Raw genomic sequence first — 25,244 nt, 5'->3', positions numbered from 1 at the left:
GCCGGCTCCAGCGAGGCCCGACCCCGTAGGGCGCGGCTAGGCTCGGTACGAGCTTTCAGAGTTCACTACCAACCTAAACAAGCAAGGAAGAGGGGATGGGAAGGCCGCGGTGGCAGTTGGCCGCATGGAGCGCCAACTCCGGTGAGGTCCCGCCATGGCGGCGGTGGAAGAAATGGCGAATACGCCCTTACCAAGCCTCAAACGACCCGACTGAAAGGTGGAGGAGGGAAAGGAGATCACGGCGAAGCTAGGGGCAAGATGGCCGATGCATTTTTGCAGTGGCGAGCACACAAGGCGATGGCGAAGCGTGGTTGGAAATGGAGGAGCTGCTGCGGCTTGTCGCTGCGCGCGGTGGAGGCGAAGGAGATGCAAATAAAACAGCGAGTGCGTCGGGCAGGCGGGTGCGAGTTCAAGGCGTGACCAGCAGCGCCAGGACACCCACGGCGTATGGCAGCACGAGCAGAAGACCGGCGACGGGTGGCAACACGCGGCGGTGATCTTCTAACGGTCGGTTCACTATAGCAAAACTAAAATTTCGATTCAGCACTCGACGGTGATGACTGACAGGTGAAATTAACAGTGTTGGATCTCTTAAACCGTGACGATTTAGTGGAAGTAATGTATACAAAAGTTGTAGAGCTATGGTAGGGCTACAACTTTGATTTAGAAATCTACAGCTAATTCACCCTGTATCCTGAGTTGTATCAAGCCAAAATTGGCTCGATCCAACTGAAATGGCATCAATGACTTAGACAAAATTTTCAGTAAGAACTCAGCAAGGAAAATGACTTGTGGGCCTTGTTTGAACATGTTCTAGCCATTTTCATGAGTTGATCATAAAACAACTTTTGTTCCTTGATAAATTGGCTACAACTTTGGTAAAGGGTGCACAGCCATGCAGGGTCTCTAAGTTGGTCTTTTGAATCAGTCAAACAATGTCACTCTAAGGGTCATTCAAAGTCAAACCTCCACTTGAGGGCATTTTTGTCATTTTGATCCACATGAACAATGTCCCATCAATTACCCTAAGTGTAGTTAAGGTGTATTAGACCATAATCAACCACTTTACACAAGTGCTATACCAATTTCTAATGATCACTGGTGATAAAGCAACAAAACAATCAATTCACTCAAATGTTGCAATTTCATGTTTCACATGTTTCATGACTTTGTTGTTATTTTATACTTGTCATATTACTACCATGTTGCCATGTTTCAAGGTATGAGAAACTCATGTTGCATTCACATATTTCACTACTACCATTCACAAGCAAATCAAGTATGAAACAAACAGAATTGCGAATGTTGCATATGTATGTTTCAGTGACAATGGCATGATGAGATAGATGATGCATATGTTTATGAAATGAAATGCACTTTTGTGGAAGCCAAACACCTAGGGTGTTACAAGAAGCATTGTGATTCTTTATGTCTAAATGGTTGTAAGCGTCTCGTGAACTCAATCTAAATATGGCATCTCACTTTGTGCTGGTCAAAATAGAAAATTGACTCTCTCATATTCATAATTGAGTAAAGTGCCTGTGGCAAGTTATTCAAATTACTTGTAGCACTTATTAACGGGGAGTTCACTCTTCTATTTTGTGCCATTGTGGACTAACAATCTCTTTTAGTGATCTTATAGTCCTAGGTATGAAAATTAGATCCTTGTGATGGCATGACTAGTAGAGTAGTGATACAAGCACAATGACTATCATGCCGTGTATTGTCTTAGTGGAAATTTTAGTGGGCAAGGCAAAGGTATGTGTTTACATTTATATATTGTAAGTGCATCTAAGGCCCTTTATATGCTAGAATGTGCATTTGTGTGACATAGGATAGATCTCTTTTCAAAATCCATAACTAGTTTGTGTAGGTTGTGGATTTGAAAAAACCATTTGATTCTTGGTCTTTGTGACCTAGTCTTGTCATGTGGTGATTATAGGTCTCCTTGATTGATTGATTCGCTAATCACACATGACCTGGCTCTCTTAAGTCCACAATCTACTATGTCTCACTATATCTCTCTCAAGTGATCAAAGTCTATACATGCCAAATATTTGGAAAACAAGAAGAGAAGATCAATTCGTGGCATTTGGATAAGAAAGTGGTTACACTTAACTTGGGATCAAGGATAGATATTATTTTGGAGTAAGATATATCATATAAAGGTTTTGGATCTAAGAGATAAATTTTTGGAGCTGCTGGAAGGTACCTGCAAATACCGGACGGGTCCGGTATCCACGGGGGAGTTAGGTCATATACCCTTTCGGCCCAGGTCCGTGGCCCATTCATTCTCTCCAAGTCTCAACTGCCCTATGCCGCCGCTCACCCCTGATCTCGCCCAGCGCTGTGCTCGCTGCTCCTTCAGCCTGCCAACGCTGCCGGTCGGCCTTCCCTCGCTCCGCATTGTCTCTAGCCGTGCCGCCTTCTTCTTCCCGCTGCGCATACTCGCCATCCACTGCAGCAGCAGCACAACCATTCGCTCGTACCACCCTCATCTGTAACCGTGCAAGGAAGAAGGGTAAAGGAAAGGAAGGAGAAGAGAAGGGAGGTGGATTGGATCGAGTTCTACATCAAGAATCAAGGCCTGCTCGATTGGATTTGGAATCGACTTCATCTCCCTCATCTCTAGGTATTTCAAATCCCGAAACTCGTCCAATCTATTGGATATAGCTTCAACTGTCAATTCCTCTGGTAGAGTTGATGCATTGGTGATATAGAAGATGTTCCTAAAATTTGAGATGGAGTGGTTTCGAGTTTGAACATGGACCGAATTTTTGGGGGCTCTGCGCTAATACCGAACACGTTCGGTATGCCTCAGGCCAGTGCAGGTGCTCTGCATTCCTTGCTTCGTCTTGATCCAATGTGATTATTTAGAGTATTAGTGACTCGTCTGCACTATTTTGTGAACCGACGACCACGATTGGTTTAGGTGCTCGCAAAATTTGGATAAGTCAACTATTCTCTAAATTATCACTTAAAAGAGTCTTGTGCGTCGGTGGCAGCTGCAGCTCGTCGCAGGTGCGGGCTCGCTGCCGGCGCCGGCCCTCGTCGCTGGTGCGGAGGCGGGCGGGCGGCGTACAGTATATATATAGGAGATAATAATGGGCCAAACGGTGACCAGCCTGCATACTTAAATGGGCCAAGACGTATTGCCGTATTAGCCCAAATATTGATTTTTTTAAATTTTATTTTATACTAGTAAACGTACCCATACGTTATTGACGCACATTGTTGCATGGTCAAATGAATAACTTGCGGGTTGAAGATTTATCACACACCGTATGCACTCTTCGCCATAGATCAGACTGTATTATATTTTTATATTGCAATCATGCCTTCTAATTTGCGTTGAAATTCGATTCTACGCTCGATTTTTTTTTTCGAAACGAATCAGGAAGGAGAGCTATTGATTATATTAAAAAGCAGATAAAGCCCAGAAAATGATACAACTATGGTTAGTTAGATTGGGCCATCTCACCGAACTCAAACTTAAGAGAGAAAAACAACTCTGGCCGGTCGAAATGGAACATCGACACAAGAAAACTCAGTAAAAAACGCACGCTCGACCGCCTCTGAACCACCACAAGCCTGTCAATACACTGCACCGCCAACAAACGGACGACAAAGTAGTCATGATAAAAACACCATCATCACCGTTTGCACCATTGTTACCGATGTTGTCTCACACTGAGGTAGCCCGCTATCGAGCAGGGCAAACAGCAGTAGACACATCTCGAATTTATACGAATATAGGAATAGGAGTAACTGATCATGGAAACACTCCATACATTAATACTAAGTATATGGATAGAGTACATACGAACATTTTCAATTTTAGCAAAACAGTTCATAGAGATTAGATAATAAGAATATACTCCCTACGTCCTTGAATATAAGGGCATGCACATATTTCAAAATTCAAACATTGTTATCTTAGACTAACAATTAGCCTAATTACATCAAAATTTTGTATTAAAAATAATTACATTAGATTTATATGAATACTTTGTAATGATCAAATTTTTGCTCCAATAAATTATATATTATAAGAAAAAATAATAGATCAAAATATGTTCTTGAAGACCACACGAAGTCAAATCGCGCCTTATATTTGAGGACGGAGGGAGTATATGATATCATAAGGCCAGTTTAAGTGGGAGTTTCATGAGAGTTTCATTTGCATTTAATAGCCTGCCACATATGTATTTTTCATGATATGGCAATGTTTTAACGAAGAGAGAGAAGAAATGTGTTTCATGAGAATGAAACTCTCTTGGCACGATTACCAACTCTCTACGAGTCTTAGAATTAAATGTCTATAAAACCGTGGAATGAAACTTTACATTAAGAGTGGATGTTTCATCCAAATTTCATTTCATTATATGACATGACAATCTTGAAAACAACGCAATGAAACTCTCCACTAAGACTGACCTACATTTCATGTCCCAATTTACAAGACGTGACGCTGAAAATAAAATATGGTCTATCAATGCGTAGTTTCGTTTCATTGTTTAGCATTTAATTATCCACCGTGTTATGATCAAATATGGCGGCCAGTCTGAGTGTGACGTTTCATGTCTCAATTTACGAGACATGACACTGAGAATAAAATATGGTCTATCAATGTGCAGTTCCATTTGGTTGTTTAGCATTTAATTATCCATTGTGTTATGATCAAATATGGCACGTGAACTACTATGTAGCCAACCTAGCAAGGTGCAGTTGGATCCTAAGCACCAGATCAAATACTCCCTCCATACTGGTATTAGAAGTCGTTTAGGACATGATTGCGTATACCAAGGAGTGCCAAAGAGTGATTAAATAGGGGGTATTTTTCCATGTCTGCCCCTATTAAATAGCGGTGCAGTTGCCTCCTGTACAGAAGTGATGAGTAGCCCGAGCGGCTATGCCTCTGCGTCCCGATGCAGGAGATCGTTGGTTCGACTCCTCGAACCAGGGACTATTTTTGTTGGCTCATTTTGCATGGCAGCATGGAGGGCTGGGTTCGCGCGCGCGTTTTAGCCACCCGTGGCATTTTTGGCCGTGTTTTCGCTGCTGATGCTTGCGCGCGTGACTGCTGCCGGTTTTGGTCGAATTTTTCCGTGTTTTCGCTGCTGCTGCCTTGCGCGCCGACTGCTGCCGCTTTTTTATTTCAATTTTCATCGATCAAGCGCCTGGTGCTGCTAGCCTTTGCCACTCTATAAATAGTCTTTTTCTCTCCAAACGAGCGTTCTGTTCGTCTCCTTGTGTTTCTGTTTATGCTGCTAGCTAGTTCAGCTACAAATGTCGGATTATATTCCTAGGTTCGATCTCAACTTGCTGGCATCCCAAGATGATGAAGGCAACATGTTTGATCTCAACGAGCCCGTCGACGCCGCCGTCGACGTCGTGTTTGATTTCAATGAGCCCGCCGACGCCGACGCCGACATCGACGCCGACGCCGTGCTTCATCTGGACGAGCAACTAGACGATGACGCCAACGACGTTTTAAATCTCGACGAGCCAGAAGATCACCACGGAGGTAATGCATCACTTAGTTGTATCCTTCCGTTGTTCAGATTATTTTTGGTTCTCATCATTTGTTTCATTTTTTTTACAGTACTTGATTTGAACTTACCAGTAGATGAGTTCGGTGCTGTTGATTTCGACTACATACAAAATCAAGCTGGTAACTTCTTTTCGTCACAATGTTTGTTTTTCTTCCTATAATTACAATATGCCGTGAATGTATTACCGCAACGTGCAAGCAGTTCATGAATGTGTTTCTTTTTATCTTAAAAATACAACATGCCGTGAATAAATATTGGACCATGCATGCCGTGTGAATAAGTACTGGACCATGCATGCCGTGAATGTGTTTCTTTTTAACTTAAAAATACAACATGCCGTGAATAAATATTGGACCATGACATGTCCTTGGTTGTTTTCTTTTAACACAACTTTGTAGCAATGTACCGGTTGTGGTTTCTAGTCTAAAGAAGGGTAGAGTTGGACGTAAAGCAATACCTTTTGATTTGGAAGCATTGCGAAACATTCCTCTTAAGGAAAGAATGACTATAGAGGATGTGTGTGCCAAACTAAACATGAGCAAGTGGAGGGTTCAAAATTATTTGAAAAAAGGATTGATTAGGCGCCACTCTAGTAGCATCAAACCATATCTCACTGAAGCTAACAAGAAGTCTAGGTTACAATGGTGTGTTGACATGGTTAATAGAGAGTTGCTTGATGATCCAAGGTTTAAGGAGTTGTATGACTTTGTGTTCATTGATGAGAAATGGTTCTACCTACATCAAACATCTGAAACATATTATTTGCTACATGAAGAAGATGATCCCCATCGGACTTGTAAGAATAAGAACTACATCCCTAGACTCATGTTCTTGTGTGTTTGTGCTCGACCAAGGTTTAGGGATGGGAATTGTATTTTTGATGGTAGGATTGGTTGTTTTCCACTTGTTCAATATGAACCGGCTCAAAGAGGTAATGAGAGGACCGGCCGTGTCCGTGGAGACTTGGTTATGAAGCCCATAACTTCGATCACTAGAGAAGTGATTAGAGGTTTTATGATCAACCAAGTGTTGCCCGCCATTAGAGCTAAGTGGCCAAGAGAAGATGTGGGTAGACCAATATTCATTCAACAAGACAATGCACCTTCCCACTTGAAATTGGATGACCCAGAATTTTGTGAGGCAGCTAAGCTAGGAGGATTTGATATTCGCTTAATATGGCAGCCACCAAACTCTCCAGATTTCAACATTCTTGACTTGGGTTTTTTTCGAGCTATACAAGCAATTCAATATCAAAAGAATGCAAAGACAATGGAGGCTCTCATTCCAGCCGTGCAAGAGGTAATTTGATCAACAATTGTTCACAACCGAATTAAACTTGCATTACAATTTATCCCACAACAATTTGCTAACCGAATTAAACTTGCATTACAATTTATCCCACAACAATTTGCTAACCAAAAAACTCGCACTCGAAATAATCGAAGCCATGAACAATAGCGAAGAACAAGTAGTCTGCGTGCTTGAGACCGCAACGAGAGCATGGATAGCGCCCAGTGTGCACACGATCCCATGCTTCGCGGTTAAGATGAACGACTTGACAGGTGCCGCAAATAAAAGCGCCCGGCGGCGAAGAATCCGGCACCACGATCTCCTCCGACTCCGGCGAGACGATCTCCTCCGACTCTGGCGAGATGAACTGCTGCGACTCCGGCGCGACGAACTGCTGGGACTCCGGCACGACGAACTGCTGCGACTCCGGCGCGACGATCATCTCCTCCGACTCCGGCGAGATGAACTGCTGCGACTCCGGCGCGACGAACTGCTGGGACTCCGGCACGACGAACTGCTGCGACTCCGGCACGACGATCATCTCCTCCGACTCAGGAACGATCTCCTCCGAGTCCGCGGCCATGGAGTCCGCAACCTCCTCCATCATCCCCGAGTCCGCAGCCACGGAGTCCGGGGCGAACTGATCCGGCGTCGAGTCCGCCGCATCCATGGAACTGCTAGGGCGAGGGCGAGCCGTGTGCGGCGTGGAGCGAGGGCGAGCTGGTGTGCGGCGTGGAGAAGAAGAGCTAGCGGCGAGGGGCGAGCTGCGAGGAGCGACCGTGAGCTGGAATCGCGGCATGCGGCGGCGGCGTGCGCGATTAATAGCAGCATGCAGGAGGCGAAGCAATAGGCGCTGAGTCAAGGTTCCTGGAATCGCGGCATGCAGCGGCGCATGCGCTATTAACGTGGACACGGGAGCCAAAGCAGAGGGGTACCGGCGTCCACTTTTCTCCCTCGAAGCCAAAACGACTTCTTTTGCTTGATTTCAAACTGAGCCCACACTTGTCTAGGAATCACAAACACGCTACTGATGATACAATAAACATTTTATTTCATTAACCTAATTGCTGACTTATTGCAACGGTATACCGTATACAAGAATGAAGTCGCTTGAAGCAATACCACGATACAAATACCTGGTGGTTCCATAAAAAAAAACTATGCATAGCAAAACTCAAAAAATCAAAAGGCAAGGAACCAGAAGACCTGGCTTATCGTTACAAAAATCAGAAGAGCTGCAAAACGACTATACACTACGCATGGAAAAAGGCAAGAAAGCAACCAACAAAAGGGTGAAATGCTCCGCCAGATCAGGCAGAGCATTAATAAGACAATAGAAATGAGCAACACACTGGAAATTTTGGGGAGATAACTCAAACACATTAGTATTAGCTACTTATATGTACCTCGATTCTATTCTACAATATCAACTGAGTCATACATATGCGGAACTCATCATTGATAAATCGATAAAAAAAATCAAAAGAGCTGAAAAAATGACTACACTTCACATGGAAAAGGCAAGGAAACAACCAACAAAAGGGTGAAATTCCCTGACAGATCATCAGGCAGAGCGTTAATAAGACAGCAGAATATAAGTATATAACCACTTACTAAACCCCAGATACCAAATCTCTGTCATCTGCTACATCACAACAGATATCAAAATAGAGTCTCAGGCTCTCAGCACAGCAGCACACACTAGATGATGACCAATATAGTTCAAGATTTCAGAGACAGGTGCATTTGACAACTAAAACAAAACAAAATATTGTAGTAGTTCCCATTACAGTAGACTAATTGACGATTAAACCAGCAGGTGTAACAGTAGCACAAACAACCAAAAATTTAGAGCTTGTCCTCAAACTCAGAGAGAGGGGTCATCTGTTCCTTCAGACCCTTCCTCTTGCGGATATCCAGCACCAGCTGAGCAGCCTGGGAGCCAGCCTCCAAAGGATCAGAGCCCATCATGTCCCAATGGTCAAAGACACACTGGGGGAACGCCTGACCAGAGGTTGCAGCCCTCAGTTGGCTGGAGAACCCAAAGGACTCAATGACAGGGAGGTAAGCCTTGATGTTGTAGAGCGGGGTACCCGGCCTCTGCATCTCCTCGAAGACGTGCCCTCTCTTCTGGTTCAGAACACCGTAGATACCACCAAGTGCATTTTCTGGGGCCTGAATCTCCACCAGGTACACTGGCTCCAGCAGCCTTGGCTTGGCCGTGAGCTGAGAAGCATAGATGACCCTCCTGGCAGTTGGAATGACCTGGCCACCACCCCTGTGGATAGCATCAGCATGAAGAACGACATCACAGACCTCAAAGCAAATTCCGCGCATGTTCTCCTCAGCCAGTGCACCCTCCTTTGATGCCCACTGGAAACCAGCCACGACAGAATCCTTGATTTCATTGAGATACTGCACTCCCTTACACATATCAACAACCATGTTTGGGCCGGTGGTCTCAGGTCCAAAGCACCAAATCTTCTTGGCGAGATCCTTGTCCCACCCAAACTCCTGAGAGAGGATCTGGGAGCGCACCTTAGGATCATCACGTGGGCCAATGCGGCCATCATCGATGGCCTCAGCAAGACCCTCCTCCAAGGGGCGCGCCTCCATGTACAGACGGTTGTGCTTGTTGGGAGACTTGCTCATGACAGTACGGCAGGACTTCTCAAGAACGGTTTCCCGGAAGGACACAACAGGAGGGGAAACAATAATTTCAGCACCACCCATGAAGTCCTCCTGCAGATCCTTCAGGCAAATCTCAAGATGAAGCTCACCAGCTCCAGCAATGATATGCTCACCAGACTCTTCAATTGAACAGAGAACCATAGGATCGGACTTCGCCAGACGCTTCAAACCTTCGACTAGCTTGGGAAGGTCAGAGGCAACCTTGCACTGAACAGCAACACGCACAACAGGAGAGACAGAGAACTTCATTGCTCTGATTGGGCATGCATCAACCTCCTTCTCATTAGTGAGTGTAGCATTCTTCGTGATGAACTGATCCAGACCAACCATAGCAACAGTGTTACCACAAGGAACATCCTCAACCGACTCTTGTTTCTTGCCCATCCAGATAACAGTACGCTGGACACTCTTGACATACAGATCCTTCTTCTGGCCAGGGACATAGTTGGGACCCATGATCCGAACCTTCATACCAGTAGCAACCTTCCCTGAGAAGACACGACCGAAGGCAAAGAACCTGCCCTTGTCAGATGCTGGGATCATCTTCGAAACGTACAGCATAAGAGGACCCTCCGGATCACAGTTTCTGATAGCAGTTGCATAGACATCATCAAGGGGTCCCTCATACAAGTTCTCCACACGATACTTTTGAGCCTTTGACGGGGAAGGGAGGTGGAATATCATCATCTCGAGCAGTGCAGTGCTAGCTGGTAGCCACGTTTGCATAACACGCTTCATCAAAGCTTTGCCAATCAATTCCTTCTCATCAGCCTTCATGGTAACATTGAGCTTTTGCAGCATGGGCCACAATTTCTCCTTCTGGTCGTTCATGCAGGTGTTGATGATTTGCTTGATTGGCTCATAGCAGAACTGAACAAATCCTCTCTTGCAGGTAGGAGAGCCTGTGTTCTTGGTGGTCCACTTCTTTGTGGCAGGGTCAAAGAAGTTCTCACCCCAAAGCCTCTCCATCATCTTAGCTTCATCAACTCCAAACTTAGATGCATACATCTTGGCAAAGTTAGTGAGGGTAAAGGCCCATCCGTGCAGGCCAGCAGAAAAAGCAACAGTCCCCTTCTCTGGGTAAACTTGGACATCACCAAGGAGCTTATCTTCATATGTTGCCATAATGACATTGGCATTCTCAATGACACGGGAGAAAGTCTGATAAGCTTCCTCGCCCTCAACCTGAAGCTCAAGGAAGCACCTGTCCATCTTGTTCACGGTAAGAACTGGCCTAATCCTCTCACCAAGGGCTTGGCGAAGCACAGTTTCAGTTTGCACACAGACACCTTCAATACAGTCAACCACCACCAGAGCACCATCGGTGATGCGAAGAGCAGCTGTGACTTCCGAAGAAAAATCAACGTGCCCAGGCGAGTCAATAAGGTTGATCAGGTATTGGTTACCATCTCTCTCACCCTTGTAGTTCTTCAGTGACTCATCAGTCATCTCATAGTAAAGAGAGATACCAGTAGATTTGATTGTAATACCACGCTCTGCTTCGTCTGCACGAGTATCAGTCATGCGAACATCGCCAGCAACTTCCTGGGCAATAATCCCAGCAGCTGCCACAAGGGAATCTGTAAGCGTAGACTTGCCTGCAAAGAATTAATAATAGCATATAAGAACAGCGTGGAACTTCAACATGTGCATCGTAAGTAGTACAATATTAGGGACAGACAACCAAATCAAGAGTTAACAAACACACTAGTAGATCGTAATCTAGAGTATATAATTATTAATAGATATTATATAAACTACAATAACTATAGAACCAGTAGATTAATTACAAGATGACAATATTATATAAACCACAATAACTATAGAACCAGTAGATTAATTACAAGGTGACAAAAGGATAAGACCATTTCCTACATTGGATAAATATCTAAATATAGGTAATTAACTAGGCCTAAATAGAAAGTGCAGCAAGAAAAGAAACGTCGGCTGTAAAGCACAACAGAGCTTAAATATTGAAAACACAAAAGTTAATAACACACTTATTACAATCTAAAACATACAGCCAATAGTAGATAATTATCTGTGAATATAGGCCTATTTCATACATGGGATAAATATCTGTGAATATAGGCCTATAGTATAGTAGATAATGCAGCATGAATAGAAGCAACAGCAGTCAAGCACAGTACAGAGCTTAAATATGGAAACAGAACAAATCTTGATACTGAAAAGGCTTGAGCAGTGTTCTCAACTTACCATGGTCCACATGAGCAATAACAGACATGTTACGAATGTTGTTCTTTTTGTCCATGATGGCACGGAGCTCTTCGGCCGTGAACTTCACCATCTTGACTTCTTATGAAGATCACACTACCAATGCCAATATTTATTCCTGCTGTGAAGGTATGGGAGTATTAGTAAGAATTTACAACATGAGTACAAAGCTAAACTGAAAACTTTGACCCTGACATCAGTAGCAAAGAAGTAATTAACCACTATAGTAGTCAGGAACCAAAGATACACGGAAATTATTAACAATTTCAGAAAGTTGATAAAATGTTTTAACAAGCATTATTTATCAGGATACATTATAGCATTGTTTACACCACACTTTACAGGATTGTAAACACAAACGCTAATAAAAAGTAAACTGAAAATCATGCATCTTAGTTGCACACAGGGTACAAACTCGGTAAACTAAGATATACAATCAGGACACCACGACTTATTCTGTAAAAAAAAACGATCAAAGTAACAGACACGAAATAAACAGATAAATAGCAATTCGGGTTCGACGCGATTACATAGCATACTACTATATACTATATGTATGCATGGATATGGACACAGTATCAGGAGGATGCGATTTTTTTTTCAGAAAACATGATACGGGGACATAGCAGGAAGATCAAAATTGTCCTATATTCTAAAAGCAGTTGCAACGTAGCAGAACATAACAATCGCCCTGTATTCCAGCAATCGTGCCGTTTTGCTCTTCTTCCAGATCTGCAAACCAGCCAAGGTTGACCTGTTGTAGCTGCTGGATCCCCGTCCAAAATCTTACCAAGTGACCAGATAGACAATTCGAGTACGGAATAAGGGACAGTAAAGGCGTACGGGAGGGGACAGAGAAGAAACTAGCCGCCGACATGCATCCGGCCTGTAGTCGATTTACCTAGGCTGCGCGTGTCGCTGGCAGCTGCTGCTCGTCGCGGGTGCTAGAGCTCGCTGCCGGCGCCGGATCTCGTCGCAGGCGCGGCGGCGGGCAGGCGGCGGCTGCGGTGTGGGAGAGATGGATGACTGGGGGAGGTGGCCAGAGATAGGGTTTGCTGTGCTCTTTTGAATAATATATATATAGGAGCTAATGGGCCAAACGGTGACTGGCCCATATACTAAAATGGGCCAAGACGTATTGTCCCAGATATGCGATTTAAAAAAAATCAATTTTTCGTACAAGAGTAACAAGCAAATCCCGCAGCGAAATACGAACACCAAGTGCCTCTAGATACAAACACTCAAGCAATGCACTTGGATTCTCTCCTAATCTCACAAAGATGATGAATCAATGATGGAGATGAGTGGGAGGGCTTTGGCTAAGCTCACAAAGTTGCTATGTCAATGCAAATGGCCAAGAGAGTGAGCTTGAACCGGCCATGGGGCTTAAATAGAAGGCCCCACGAAATAGAGCCGTTGTACCCCTTCACTGGGCACAACGCGGGGTGACCGAACGCTCCGGTCATATTGACCGGACGCAGGACCCCAGCGTCGGGTCCTCAGATCTTCGCCACGTGTCCCCTGCTTCAAACATTGATCGCCTAATCTCAACGATCAAGTGAAGACCGGACGCGTCAGTTAGAAAGTGACCGGACGCTGGACCTCAGCGTCCGATCGTTTCCAGTAAGGTTCCAAATGCGAGAAATCACGACCGGACGCGTCAGGTCATGCTCGATCGGACTCACCCAGCGTCCGGTCACTCAAAGTCTCTTCTGTGTGCCCCACGTCAGCGTATGTCAGCATTGACCGGACGCACCTTGCCAGCGTCCGGTCACTTTTAGCGCCAGCGTCCGGTCGAAGACCGAGACTGCGCGCTCACCACTGCCACTAACCGGACGCGCCGGTCCAACCGAGACCAGCGTCCGGTCACTTATAGTGAAATTCGTCTTTTCTGTCTAGGGCGCCGGTGGCACCGTCGGATTGTCCGCACTCTCCGCCGGTGGAGTTTCTTACCCTTGCACCTAAACTTCATCACCCTTGATCAAATGTGTCAACCACCAAGTGTATCACCTTGTGCACATGTGTTAGCATATTTTCACAAACATTTTTCAAGGGTGTTAGCACTCCACTAGATCCTAAATGCACATGCAATGAGTTAGAGCATCTAGTGACACTTTGATAACCGCATTCCGATACGAGTTTCACCCCTCTTAATAGTACGACTATCGATCCTAAATGTGATCACACTCACTAAGTGTCTTGATCACCAAAATAAAATGGCTCCTACAATTTATACATTTGCCTTGAGCCTTTTATTTTTCTCTTTCTTCTTTCCAAGTCCGAGCACTTGATCATCACTATGGCATCACCATCATCATGTTATGATCTTCATTTGCTTCACCACTTAGAGTGTGCTACCTATATCATGACCACTTTGATAAACTAGGTTAGCACTTAGGGTTTCATCAATTCACCAAAACCAAACTAGAGCTTTCACCGCCGTCTGCCGCATTTCCCGTCACGCCTTCACGATCACCCCGCGTGCGCGCGCTCTCCTCTCTCGGCTGGGTGGGCTACCGGCCTACCACTGCCGCCCTACGCCAGGTGCCGAGGCCTGCGTCGATCTCTTCGCCAGCAACGAGCACCCACTAGGTATTCCCACCCCTCCTCCTCCCTTCCCGTTGTGCGAAACCGAGCACCCAAACCCTAGCTTAAAGCTATTTTGCTATTTGATTGATACCTACTGACTTTGCACCCTCTGCAAAAATAATCGGTCGTACACCACCTATCGACTGTAATCCCTCACTGACAGAGAAAAAAAAGAATGGCAAACATTAGGTTATTTTCCACAATAATGACCGTCAATGTGTATCAACAAACTTCGCAATAGATTGTGAGAAGAGACCCGTTTCCTCTTATGCACATTGCTTAGGATAAGGCGCTTGTTCACAAACACAAATAATGGTTCAGTTGAGGAACGAGTTGACATGTTCCTGAGAGTGGCTGGCTGCAATTGTAGGTTAGGTTGATGGAGGTTAATTTTTGAACGTGTTTGGAAACAATTAGTCGTTACTTCCATGAAGTCTTGCATGCTATTGGAAAGCTGAGATGATTCAATCCCCATCCCATGAGGTCCACCCAAAAATTGCAAACAGCTACAGCTTCAACACATTGCATTGTACGCAATCCCAAGGCCTAAGTACTTTATCACCACATGGTCTCACTCTAGAGAAAACGACAGTGTTTCACTCTCTCGGTCAGATAGCATTGTAGCACGTTGGCAAACTAACATCAACCGATAGCAAAAATAAACAATCAGTTTGGTGGGAATCGTACTTGTGAAAGCCTTATTAATCTGCATGCGGAGGGGGAGAAGATGCTCATCTCCAGATGCGAGATGTGGATGGGTAGGGGCCACCACGTTATTATTGGGCAAATGAATCAGCAATGGCATTGGAGCACCGATTTGGCTGGAGGCAGGCGGAAGAATGTGGGGAGGGCAAACCCTAGAACTGTGGTTGGTGGATTTTTCTGTTGCCGGCACACCTAATGATGTAGTTAGGCAAGAGATAGTTGGAAATATTGGAATTGGCTATTGAGGCTATGTAGTTTAGGTACTTCACCGATCCCAAGTTATATACCCAACTAATCTTCATGACAAACAAACAGGTAGAAAGAAAAAAAAACTAGGACACAATGACACAATACATTGCACAATAAAATAGCTAGTGATCTGTAGCATGCTCTGTTTTTGTGATGAGGTACCTAAACGATATAACATGGGATCTTACTGCCTCTGCTCTTTATGTTTGCAGTTTTAGCTCTTCAAAAGGATGGAAGAAGAGGCTGAAACACAAGAGGCCAACACAACGCGTCATGAGTCCATCACATGAGGTAATTTTGTTTTTGGTTAATCACAGACATGGAGAGATGGAAACCGTGGAGAATACTCTAGTTCAGTTTAAGTTTCTTTTGCTATTTTACATGTGAGCATTCTGTTAGCATGCCACTTGTGCTGCAAGTCTGTACATATGCTGGCAATATGCAGTAGCCGAAGTGCAAAACGATAGCACTTCTGAATTTCCACATGGAATTGATTTTGTTTTAGCACTCAAGTCTCAATAGCCAATAGCATAGCTAGCCCACCAAACGCGCTGGGCCGGGCGCCAGGCAGTGCACCACGGACGGACCTCATGGGACACGGCCTGCATTCTGGCGACAATGTGTACATCCTGCTGCCGTAGACTAGTGTAAGAGGCCAAGAGTGCGCCACCGCGCACGTTCCTTCCATTCACATGGACCCCTCCCGGCCCGCCCGGCCTACAGTGTTCCGAGCTACAGCATGTTTGTTTCGGCTGGTTGCTCATATCTACCTTATAATTTATGGTTTAAATAATATTTTTTTCTCGTATTAAATCACCCAACGGTACTTTTAGCCATACCTCAATCCCGCAGAAACGAACACTCGTCTCGTCCTCACATGCACGATGCGCGCTCGTCACGACACCAAGGACGTACTGTGCTGGCATGCATGCATGCGTTGTCACAGATCTGGCTAGCGCCTCCGATCCTTTTGCGCTCGCACGCAACTATAGCAGGAGTACACGTAGTACGTAATAACGTACCAACTCCTACTCGGAGGCTATATATATTCGTATCACAAGGAAAACAAGAAAAAAACACACACACACTTGGCACTACGACGAGACACCACCCAATAAACATGCCATCTAATAGAGTTCCAAGTGGTCGAGTAGCGTAGGCCCCGTTCGCTTGCGTTATGAGTCGTACTATTTTAACGAATGAATAATATTTTTCTCTCATAACAAATTAACGAATAGTACTTTGATTTATGACTTTTCAGCAAAGCGAACAAGCCGTAGTCGGTCGAGGAGAAGGAGTGAGATTCGTGTGGCCTTTCTGGTACTGGTAGGCCGGGTAGGCTGGGCACGCCACGGCAGCAGGCGGAATTTGCTTAGTAGGATGGGGATGGAGCTTCCTCCGTTACACCACTATACAAGTTGTTTGACCGGTGATTTTTAAGGCTGATAAGTCAGTGTGTCCTCTCTTATTTGTCAACTAGTATGCTGTATGCGGCAGCATCTATCTACGGCGCGGCGGGTCCTCTAGCTATTCCTCCTTCCTGCCCGTGCCCGTGCCTACTCGGACGATTCTGTTTGCTTTGCTGGTCGCTGCTGCCGCCCATATCATACAGCCATGCATCAACCTCCTTTCTGCTTTGCTACTTGTGTACTAGTGTACCGTAGTGTTTTTCACCCACGAAGTGGACTGCTGGTCCCGGCCGGCCGGAACCACACGCGGCACTGCACTGCGTGTAGCTCTCCATGCCTTAACGATGGCTTTTTCAGTTTCTCCGTTTGCATGGAAAGGCCGGGCTACACTAGACTCACTTTAATTTCTGCTAAAGTCACGTCGCGTATGACATGTATGTGGACTTGTGGAGTAAGCAACCTAATCTCACTCACACAGCACTCACACTCAATGATTGGAATTCTTCTAGACCAAAAGTAAAGCTGTTTTGCCCCCGGCGTTTGCTTACCTTCCAAGTACTTGGTGCAAGCAACCATGCCCGGAGCCGCAGCAATCACGGGGAAGGCAAAGGCAGGCTTGCCGGCTAAAGGTTTTAGCATCAGTACCCATCATCCCATGATTCCAAAGACGGTGTGCCGTGTGCGCGCGCGTGGGATGCATGAATGGCGGCATCCATGGACCGTGGCCATGGATTGGATTGCGCAACCATACTTTTTTTTTTCTCATCCTTGAATGAGCGAGATCAGAGCTCCTCTTTCAGGAGCAGCAGCAGCAGCAGGATCGCCCCACGGAATGACAGAAACTTACGGAGACAGACATGATGGGTCTGGTATCTTCCCAAAGCGTGCTGGATCTTTCAATGTTACAGTACAGTGCTGCCCCTGACCCACCACCATTACGTTGCCAAAACAGCAGTGCTGCCACTCCAGGTACAGCAATGACCCACCGACATTACCCTGACAGAATAAACAGCACCACCAGTCCACCGCCACATGAGGACTAGCTGCAACACTCTGGAGGAGGAGCAGGGCGACCAAGAGAATGGACATGTGCTACAGGTTACTGAGCAAGGACATTGTTTCGGTTGATTTGTTACGAGAAAAAACCCAAAAAAAAACCCTGTTCTAAAAAAAACTAAGCCAAAAAATACGAATTATAAGACATGCCATTTTACATGAACTATACGACCATACAGCCACTAAACGCTCCAGCCGTTTGGAGCTCTGAAACTGCAGGGACCGACAAAATTATCATACAATGTAACTATGTAACAAGTTGTCACACTGAGAAGATAAAAACCAGAGGTCAACAGCAACGATTCGAATCGATTCTTTACGCATGCAGTTGATCAACAAAATGGCACATTTACAAATTACATCACTGGACGACGCTGCTACATAACTAGACACTCACTATTGAAGTCTTGTGTCCTAGTAAGGAGAAATGCACCAGAACGAGGAGCACGGGAAGGAATGCACAGGCCCTTTCCTTCAACGGGGCAGGGCGGGCAAAGGTACACTCACTCATCACTGCATAAATAAACAAACAAACAATGTGCATGCATCTCTTCCTCTGTTCCAGACGGCACCATCTGTTCCGTCCTGCCTTATTGAGATAGATGATAAACAACAACTTTGCAGATGTAGAGCAGTTCATACTCAAACAACTTTCTGCTCGGCTCACCGATTAAGTATCCATCCACCAAAACTAATAAAGAATGCTGAACAATTGAACTCAGGCATCGATTGATTGGTCTCGATCTTCTCTAGTATATTCGTGGCCGAACTGCACAAGGTTGTCGCAGCCTCCGCTTTGCCCAATATTGCAGTCATGAGGCTGAGCTACCACCACCATGGAACAAAAGAAATGCAAAGACTTCTTTTTCTCCCCGTGTTTCTATCTACAGAGGAAAAAAATTGAAAAAATATGGGCACAAAACATCTGCAAAAATACTTCTTCGAGCACACACTGATGGGGAAGTCCACATGCTGACCTCCTAGTTGCAATCCAAACCGCACTCCTCCAACAGGGGACCATCGTCCTTCGCAAGGAAAGGATCAATCCGGACCCAGAGTAGCGAGAAGATTGAAGCCAAGAGGATGGACCAGACAATGACAATTGTTGGCGTTCTGTTCTGCCTCCCAACCAGACCCTTGAGGAACGGGTAAAGATGGACAATCACCCAAAACGCAAAGAAGAGCTTCCCGAACAGGGGCCCCCATGATTCATATCCGTTGTTGATCGCATTGGAAACACCAGCTACCACTCCAATGAAGTTCAGTAGGAGCAGGGTGGTCGGAGGTATCAGAAGGGTTGTCCATTTGAATGTGTACAGCTCTGAGAACTCCTCGTCATCTCCACCCTTGGATGTCACAGTGAAGCTCGTGTCTACACCAGCTATGACCTTGAGGAGTCCTTGGAACACGGCAAAGAGATGTGAAGAGACACCTCCAATGACCCAAAACTGCTCATTTCTCCACCAATCATCAATGCCTACACCACTCCATCTCATTTCCAGGATGCTTGTAGCAAAAATGCAGATAAAAAGTGACATGAACCAGAGGCTGGCAACATTGTTAAGCTGCACGATAAGAGAATGATAGTAATCGTTAGGTGTCATAATCTTCCACCAGTTCAACACCATAATATAATAGAATTAGAGACTGAATAATGGTACCTCTGGCGTGATAAATTTCCCTGTCAGCAAGCAGATGGCAGGCAATGTGCAATAGGCCAAGAGCGGGATAGATGTCCAAGGGTATACGATGGAGTTAACGTATGAAAACCTTTCCAGGCACTTTAGTCCACCACCATACCCATACCAAAGAGGGCAGTGGTTACTGAAGAAAATTTCAATTGAACCAAGAGCCCACCGAAGAACCTGGTGAAGACGATCAGAAAGATTGAGAGGTGCAGAACCTTTGAAGGCAACCCGTTTAGGTATGCAGTAAATTGATCGCCAACCATGGCAGTGCATCTTAAACCCAGTAAGAATATCTTCTGTAACTGATCCATAAATCCAACCAATCTGTAACGAAATGTATGATTTAGTACGTGATACTTATTTCGACCATACAACCAACATAGAATACAAGAAACATGCTGCACACTTACATCTTTTCCCCAGTCTGTTTTGTCTTCATAGCCGCAACTAATGACATGTATAGCTTCCTTCAGAAGAGAAGCTGGACTGGCACTCTTCAAGGTTCCACCATTCTCAAGAAGTGTGGATGCAACAAAAACTGAAGACTGGCCAAATTTCTTTTCCAACTTCTGTTGATTTACAATACTAGCCTTTTCATTTTCAGCTCCTACAAAAAAACATTGCAAGGTTAGGTATTAAGGATGCTTGTAGGAAAAACAAAACACAAGGTTTCCTTTTGGAGGTTATGTGATACCTGGAGCAGCTTCATCAATTTCACCAAGAGCATATGCAGGGGCTTGATTTTCCTTTTTCTTAAAAAGTTTCTTTATCTTCTCAAATTTAGGTTTAGAGGTCTTGGTCTTCTTCTTGGTCTTCCTATTACCAAAACAGCAACAGCAAATGCACCACTTTGGCCAGCAGTTGCAAGTCCTTGATGGTGGCTTCTTTGTTTTGGGGGCATCATAGCCATATAATGCCTGCCTTCTGAAGACACATCCAGTACCGACGTAAATGGGGCCTTGGATACCATCCAAACCTTTCATGTTGATCTGTATGAATGAAACATTAGGGGAATTGCATTGTAAGTTCAATGTCTCATGTTAAACGAGATAGCTTATTTGAAATTTTGATGACGGATCTTACATCAAAAAAGACAACATTTCTGTTAGCATATCGATCATGACGATCAATCCCGTCGAATCTTTGAGGAAACTGCACATAGCAAACTTTCTTTCCAAGCAAAGGATCCATCATAAAACACATTGCTTCCTTTATAGCCTTACTATTATTGATATAGTGATCACAATCCAAGTTCAGCAAATAAGGTGCATTAGTTAGTACAGCAGAGACTCGAACCTGTAAAAGAGCCAAAAGGAGGAATAAGAAACTCTTGTTATGCATCTACAGGCCATAGTGACAGAAAATGCATCAACCAAAGTATAGTTACCAATGCGTTCATAGCACCAGCCTTCTTATGATGGTCGTAGCCTGGCCGTTTTTCTCTTGAAACGTAAACCAATCGAGGCAGCTCATTTCCTTCCACATCATGGCCACCACTTTGACCAAGGAAAACCTATTGATAGAGAAAATTAAAATATTTTTATTGTGGCACAGTGAAGAAAAAAAATAACATCCCACCACATGAACTGTTAATTAATAAATGTCAAAGCATACCTGAATCATTCCAGGATGATCGCGAACATTGTTTCCAGGCCATGGAGTTCCATCCTGCATTGTCCATCCTTCCTCCGGAACCTTTTGGGCTTTAGCAACCAAAGCATTGATTCTGACCTTGAATTCCTCGTATTCTCTCTGGAAAAATAATAAGAAAACCCTAAATTATCATAACACTTACCACATAAAGGACTGTAGCAAGGGATAACAAAATATACAAATAATGCACCTTCATTGCTCTCCGTTCTCTAACAAAGTTTGGCGCCACCTTGTCTTTCAGGTAGTCTATCTTCTGTTGGAAGTACCACTCTGGAGCACGAGGCTCAAGGCTATACCGTTTGCAGAAAGGAACCCATTTCTTTGCAAATTCAGATGTTTCAGACAATGCTTCAAATGTCAGCATGGCAGCACCATCATCAGAAACATAGCATGAAACCTTATCAACTGGATAATCCACCGAAAGGATAGATAGAACAGTATTTGCTGTGACCAATGGAGGTTCCTTCATGGGATCAACCGTACTGACAAAGAAATCAATAGGGGCGAGTTGAGAAGGCTGCCCTTCCTTATCAAACCTATTGAGACAAGAAATCCACAACAACAACAACAAAAAATCAGCAAAGATGAGAGGGGGCAAGTAATATTAGGTGACAGCAGGAAGCCAGTAACCAACCTCAAAGTCAGCCGGTCAAGATAGGTTTCCCTCTCGATAGGAAACCACTTTGGAAACTGATCAAGAATCCAAGACATGGCAAACCAAATCTCACAGATCACAGATATGAGCCATAAAGCAAATGCATCAGGCACCGGATGCATCACTCGGTAGTGGAAGAAGAACCCCAAAACCACTAGCCGAATTATGATAATCATCCTATAAGGGTTGATTTGGCTTGAAGGAAGTGGAATCTTTCTGGACAATGGCTGTCTAGCTTCATCCATTCTGGTAAGAAAAAGAAAAGAAACATTTGGTGTTCGAGTCCAGTAGAAAGTTTTGCATAGAGAAGAACAAAATATCTAATTAAGAAAATAGAATATGGACAGTTTTTCCATCCAGTCAGAGATACAAGTACACAGAAAGCAAAAACAAATTCAATTGTTTTCTTCAAATTCTTCCGAAGTCTTTTTTTTACGTCTCCACTGAGTACAGTTATAGCACCTGTTCAAAGAATTCTTACTAGCAAGTTGATAGGTTACTTATATTTTTCGTCGTTAAATGGGCCAGGTTATAAAATTCCAAAGTTGACCAATCCACTGTACAAAATAGCATGACAGCTAGAAGCCAGCTAATAGAAGTCAGCCAAGTATCAGGGCCATACAGTGGTAGATCTGCATCATCACCATCATCGTTGCCGCCACCGTCGTTCCTCGTCTGGTGCATCCTCTCCTGCTTCTGCTTCCAGCTCTCCATCCTCTCCTTCCACGCTACACTCCCGTAGCCATATGCGGCGAGATCCTTGGAAGGGTCCATAGACCTTGGTTGCACTGCAAGTAGCAGAATCCGTTAATTGATTGATAGTACTGTATTGTATTCGGTAGGTAACCATGGCAGCTGAATGCTATGCTAGCTGATGACGATCAGAACACACACCAGGAAGGTTGGGATCCGCGTACGGAAGAGGGTGAATCCTCTTCCCCCCGCCACCCATGAACGAGGGCACAAGGGCGTGCTGCTCCGGCGGGATGTCATCGACCTGGAAGCAGAAGAAGCAAGCACTTCAATTCAGCACTTGGTGGCAAAGCAAAAGCCCGCAGAGGAGGGGGGCAGTGGGAGCAATGCAATTGCAAGCGTCGTGGGGGTTTAATTTGCGGTACCATCTGTCCGTTGGTGAGGAGGGGAACATTGGGGATGGGCTGGAAGGGCTGCGGCACGCCGTCGAGGTCGGCGCCGCGGCCGTAGCTCATGTGGGCGTGGAGCATGGACTCGGCGACGTACTGGGAGTCGTGCTTTTCGCTCCAGTTGAACTCGTTCTCCAGGTCGTCGACGCCGTCCTCCTCCTCGTCCCCGGGCACGCGCGCGCACCCTGCAAACAGCACACGAGTCAGAACCGAGGACGCCAGCGGCAGCGGGGGAGACGGGACGGGAGGCCGAGAATTGCGAATGCAGGGGGGAGGGGGGACTTGCCCTTGAGGCGCTTGAAGCGGGTCTTGCACTGGGGGCAGTTCTGCGTGCCCTCGCGGCGCTCGTACTCGTAGCAGTCCCGGCAGATGGGGAAGGCGCACTCGTTGCAGGCCACGAAGGGCTCCCCGTCGGGGTTGCGCCCCACGTCGTCGCCGCAAATCTGGCACACCTGCCCGTTCCGCTGGTCCATCGGCTTCGGCTGCAAGGAAGCAAGCAAGCAGAGGAATCAGCGGCGGGAAACGAAGGGAGGAGGAACCAAGCAGGGCGAGGCGAGGCGAGGCGGAAGGGTGGACGGGCGGACGTACCCCTGGCTCGCCATCGCGGCGGATGACGACGAGCTCGTTCCGGTTGTGCGAGCCGGCGACCAGCCCGGCGCTGGCCTCCATCCCCCTCGCCCTATCAGATCACCAGATCTCCGGGCGGGAGCGGGCGGCGGCGGCGGCGGCTGGTGCTTGGGGAAGGGAATGGAACGAGAGTGAAGCGAGGAGGTAAGGAGGGGGAGGGACACGCTTGCCTGCTGGGGCTTTGCTTTGTTGCGTTGCGCGGCGCGCTTCGCTGCCCGTGTCCCCTCCCGTTCCCGTGTGGGGCTTTGGCTCTTGGTGGACTGGTGGGTGGGTGTGGGGCTTGGCTGGCGCCTGGCGGTGGCGGGGGCGACTCGGGGACGGAGGAGGCCGAGGGGCAAAATGCGATGCGCTACCGCTACCGCTACTGCTACTGCTACTGCGTGCCCTCCCACGCACAGCTCATCGCCACCACCACCCCTCCCCTCACATGCGCACGCCCGCCGCTGTCCCTCTCCGGCTTCCTCTGGTTTTGGTTCGTCTCGTCTGGACTAGTGCCTGCTGGAGCTGGACTACCACCAGTCCAGTCCACCCCCCCCCCCCCCCCCCCCCCCTACGCGCTCTTTTTCTACGGGACGATTCTCGCTTCACTCTCCTCGAGCTCGATCCACCATGGGCCATGGCGTGGTGCCGTGCCCGTTAATACCTTGCTTGCGAGCTGTGATGCCGTGACCACGGCTCAACCACCACCACTTCTGTTGCCTTCTAGGAGGTGCCAAATCAGATCAGCCTAGATAGATCATTGGTGGTATAAGTATGTTTTATATTATAAAAAAGTTAGTGTAAAATGATTAGAGGAGGAGAGAGAAGGTGTGTCGGTGACACGACCAGACGACTGTTGACTCTAGTGTCTCTACAGATACGGTGAACGGGTCTGCGTCTGCGGTCTAGGATGTCTGCTTAGCAAAGTTTGTTAGCCTGCCTGACAGAGCACAAAACGGTCTTTCACAACGGTCTGTTCGTTTGGCCGTGGCTTGTCGTAAACGATCGTAAATTTTCAGTCTAAACTGTATTTTTCTCTCACACTAACCAGTCAGTAATACTTCTTTACGAATCAGCAACGATACGAACCAGCCAACCGAACAGACTGAAAATCGCTCCTCAGGCCACACACTGCACACATCACTAGACAGACTTTCCGCATTTTATTTTATTTATTTACTGCGTATTGAAAAAAAACTTCAAGAATGGAGTGCGGCTCAAAAAGGAGATATATCGTGTGTACTACGTGTATATGCCTAGTCTAGTTTATTTTTCTTGTCTGAAAAAAAAAGAAGGGAGTGTGCCAACGAGACGAAAGGTACGCGCTAACTAACGAGCAGGAAAACAAACAAACAAAATAAAATAAACAATTCAGGCAGGGGCAGCAGATCAAGGAAAATAAAGGTCCTGTCCGCTTGTCTTATAAGTCGTACCATTTCAGTAAATAAATAGTATTTTTCTCTCACAACAAATCAACAAACAGTACTTTCAGTCATGACTTTTTAGCAAAGCGGACAGGATCAAAGTCGGTAGGTGAGGTGTTATTAGCAGCTAGCAGGCAGGCGTGTTTAAATGATTGTTTCTTGGGCCCCTTTCTCCCCTAAAACCCTTTCCCCCTTTATCCATCTTCTTCTTTCTTTTCTGTGTTGTGTGTGGCACAAGAGGAGGAGCGTGATCATGCCATCTTTTCCCTAATCTTCTTCGCCCCCTAACCTTTTAAC

The 25,244-nt window shown here is 45.9% G+C and overlaps 2 protein-coding genes across 3 annotated transcripts; both read right to left on the bottom strand.

The window, feature by feature from the left end:
- Positions 1–8,440: 8,440 nt before the first annotated feature.
- LOC136514181 (elongation factor 2-like) lies at positions 8,441–12,813 on the bottom strand. 2 transcript variants are annotated; one of them, XM_066508177.1, is made up of 3 exons: positions 12,673–12,813; positions 11,754–11,892; positions 8,441–11,134 (listed from the first exon to the last, which is right to left on the bottom strand). In XM_066508177.1, exons 2-3 carry the CDS (start codon positions 11,842–11,844, stop codon positions 8,694–8,696), a joined length of 2,532 nt encoding a protein of 843 aa, XP_066364274.1. In that variant the 5' UTR covers positions 11,845–11,892; positions 12,673–12,813; the 3' UTR covers positions 8,441–8,693. The 2 variants fall into 2 exon arrangements, with proteins under 2 accessions (XP_066364274.1, XP_066364277.1); XM_066508180.1 differs by having other exon boundaries at positions 11,754–11,889.
- Positions 12,814–18,063: 5,250 nt separating this feature from the next.
- Positions 18,064–23,984, bottom strand: LOC136514170 (probable cellulose synthase A catalytic subunit 5 [UDP-forming]). Its single transcript, XM_066508170.1, has 14 exons — positions 23,506–23,984; positions 23,204–23,399; positions 22,894–23,102; positions 22,670–22,772; positions 22,398–22,563; positions 21,755–22,021; positions 21,311–21,656; positions 21,082–21,219; positions 20,855–20,980; positions 20,551–20,763; positions 20,162–20,456; positions 19,878–20,074; positions 19,441–19,791; positions 18,064–19,344 (listed from the first exon to the last, which is right to left on the bottom strand). Exons 1-14 carry the CDS (start codon positions 23,584–23,586, stop codon positions 18,760–18,762), a joined length of 3,273 nt encoding a protein of 1,090 aa, XP_066364267.1. The 5' UTR covers positions 23,587–23,984; the 3' UTR covers positions 18,064–18,759.
- Positions 23,985–25,244: the final 1,260 nt, after the last annotated feature.

Source organism: Miscanthus floridulus, chromosome 2 (genome assembly GCF_019320115.1).
Source record: "Miscanthus floridulus cultivar M001 chromosome 2, ASM1932011v1, whole genome shotgun sequence".
Classification (NCBI taxonomy): domain Eukaryota; kingdom Viridiplantae; phylum Streptophyta; class Magnoliopsida; order Poales; family Poaceae; genus Miscanthus; species Miscanthus floridulus.
The sequence above is the reverse complement of the archived record's forward strand: the minus strand, read 5'-3'. Positions and strand labels throughout refer to the sequence as shown.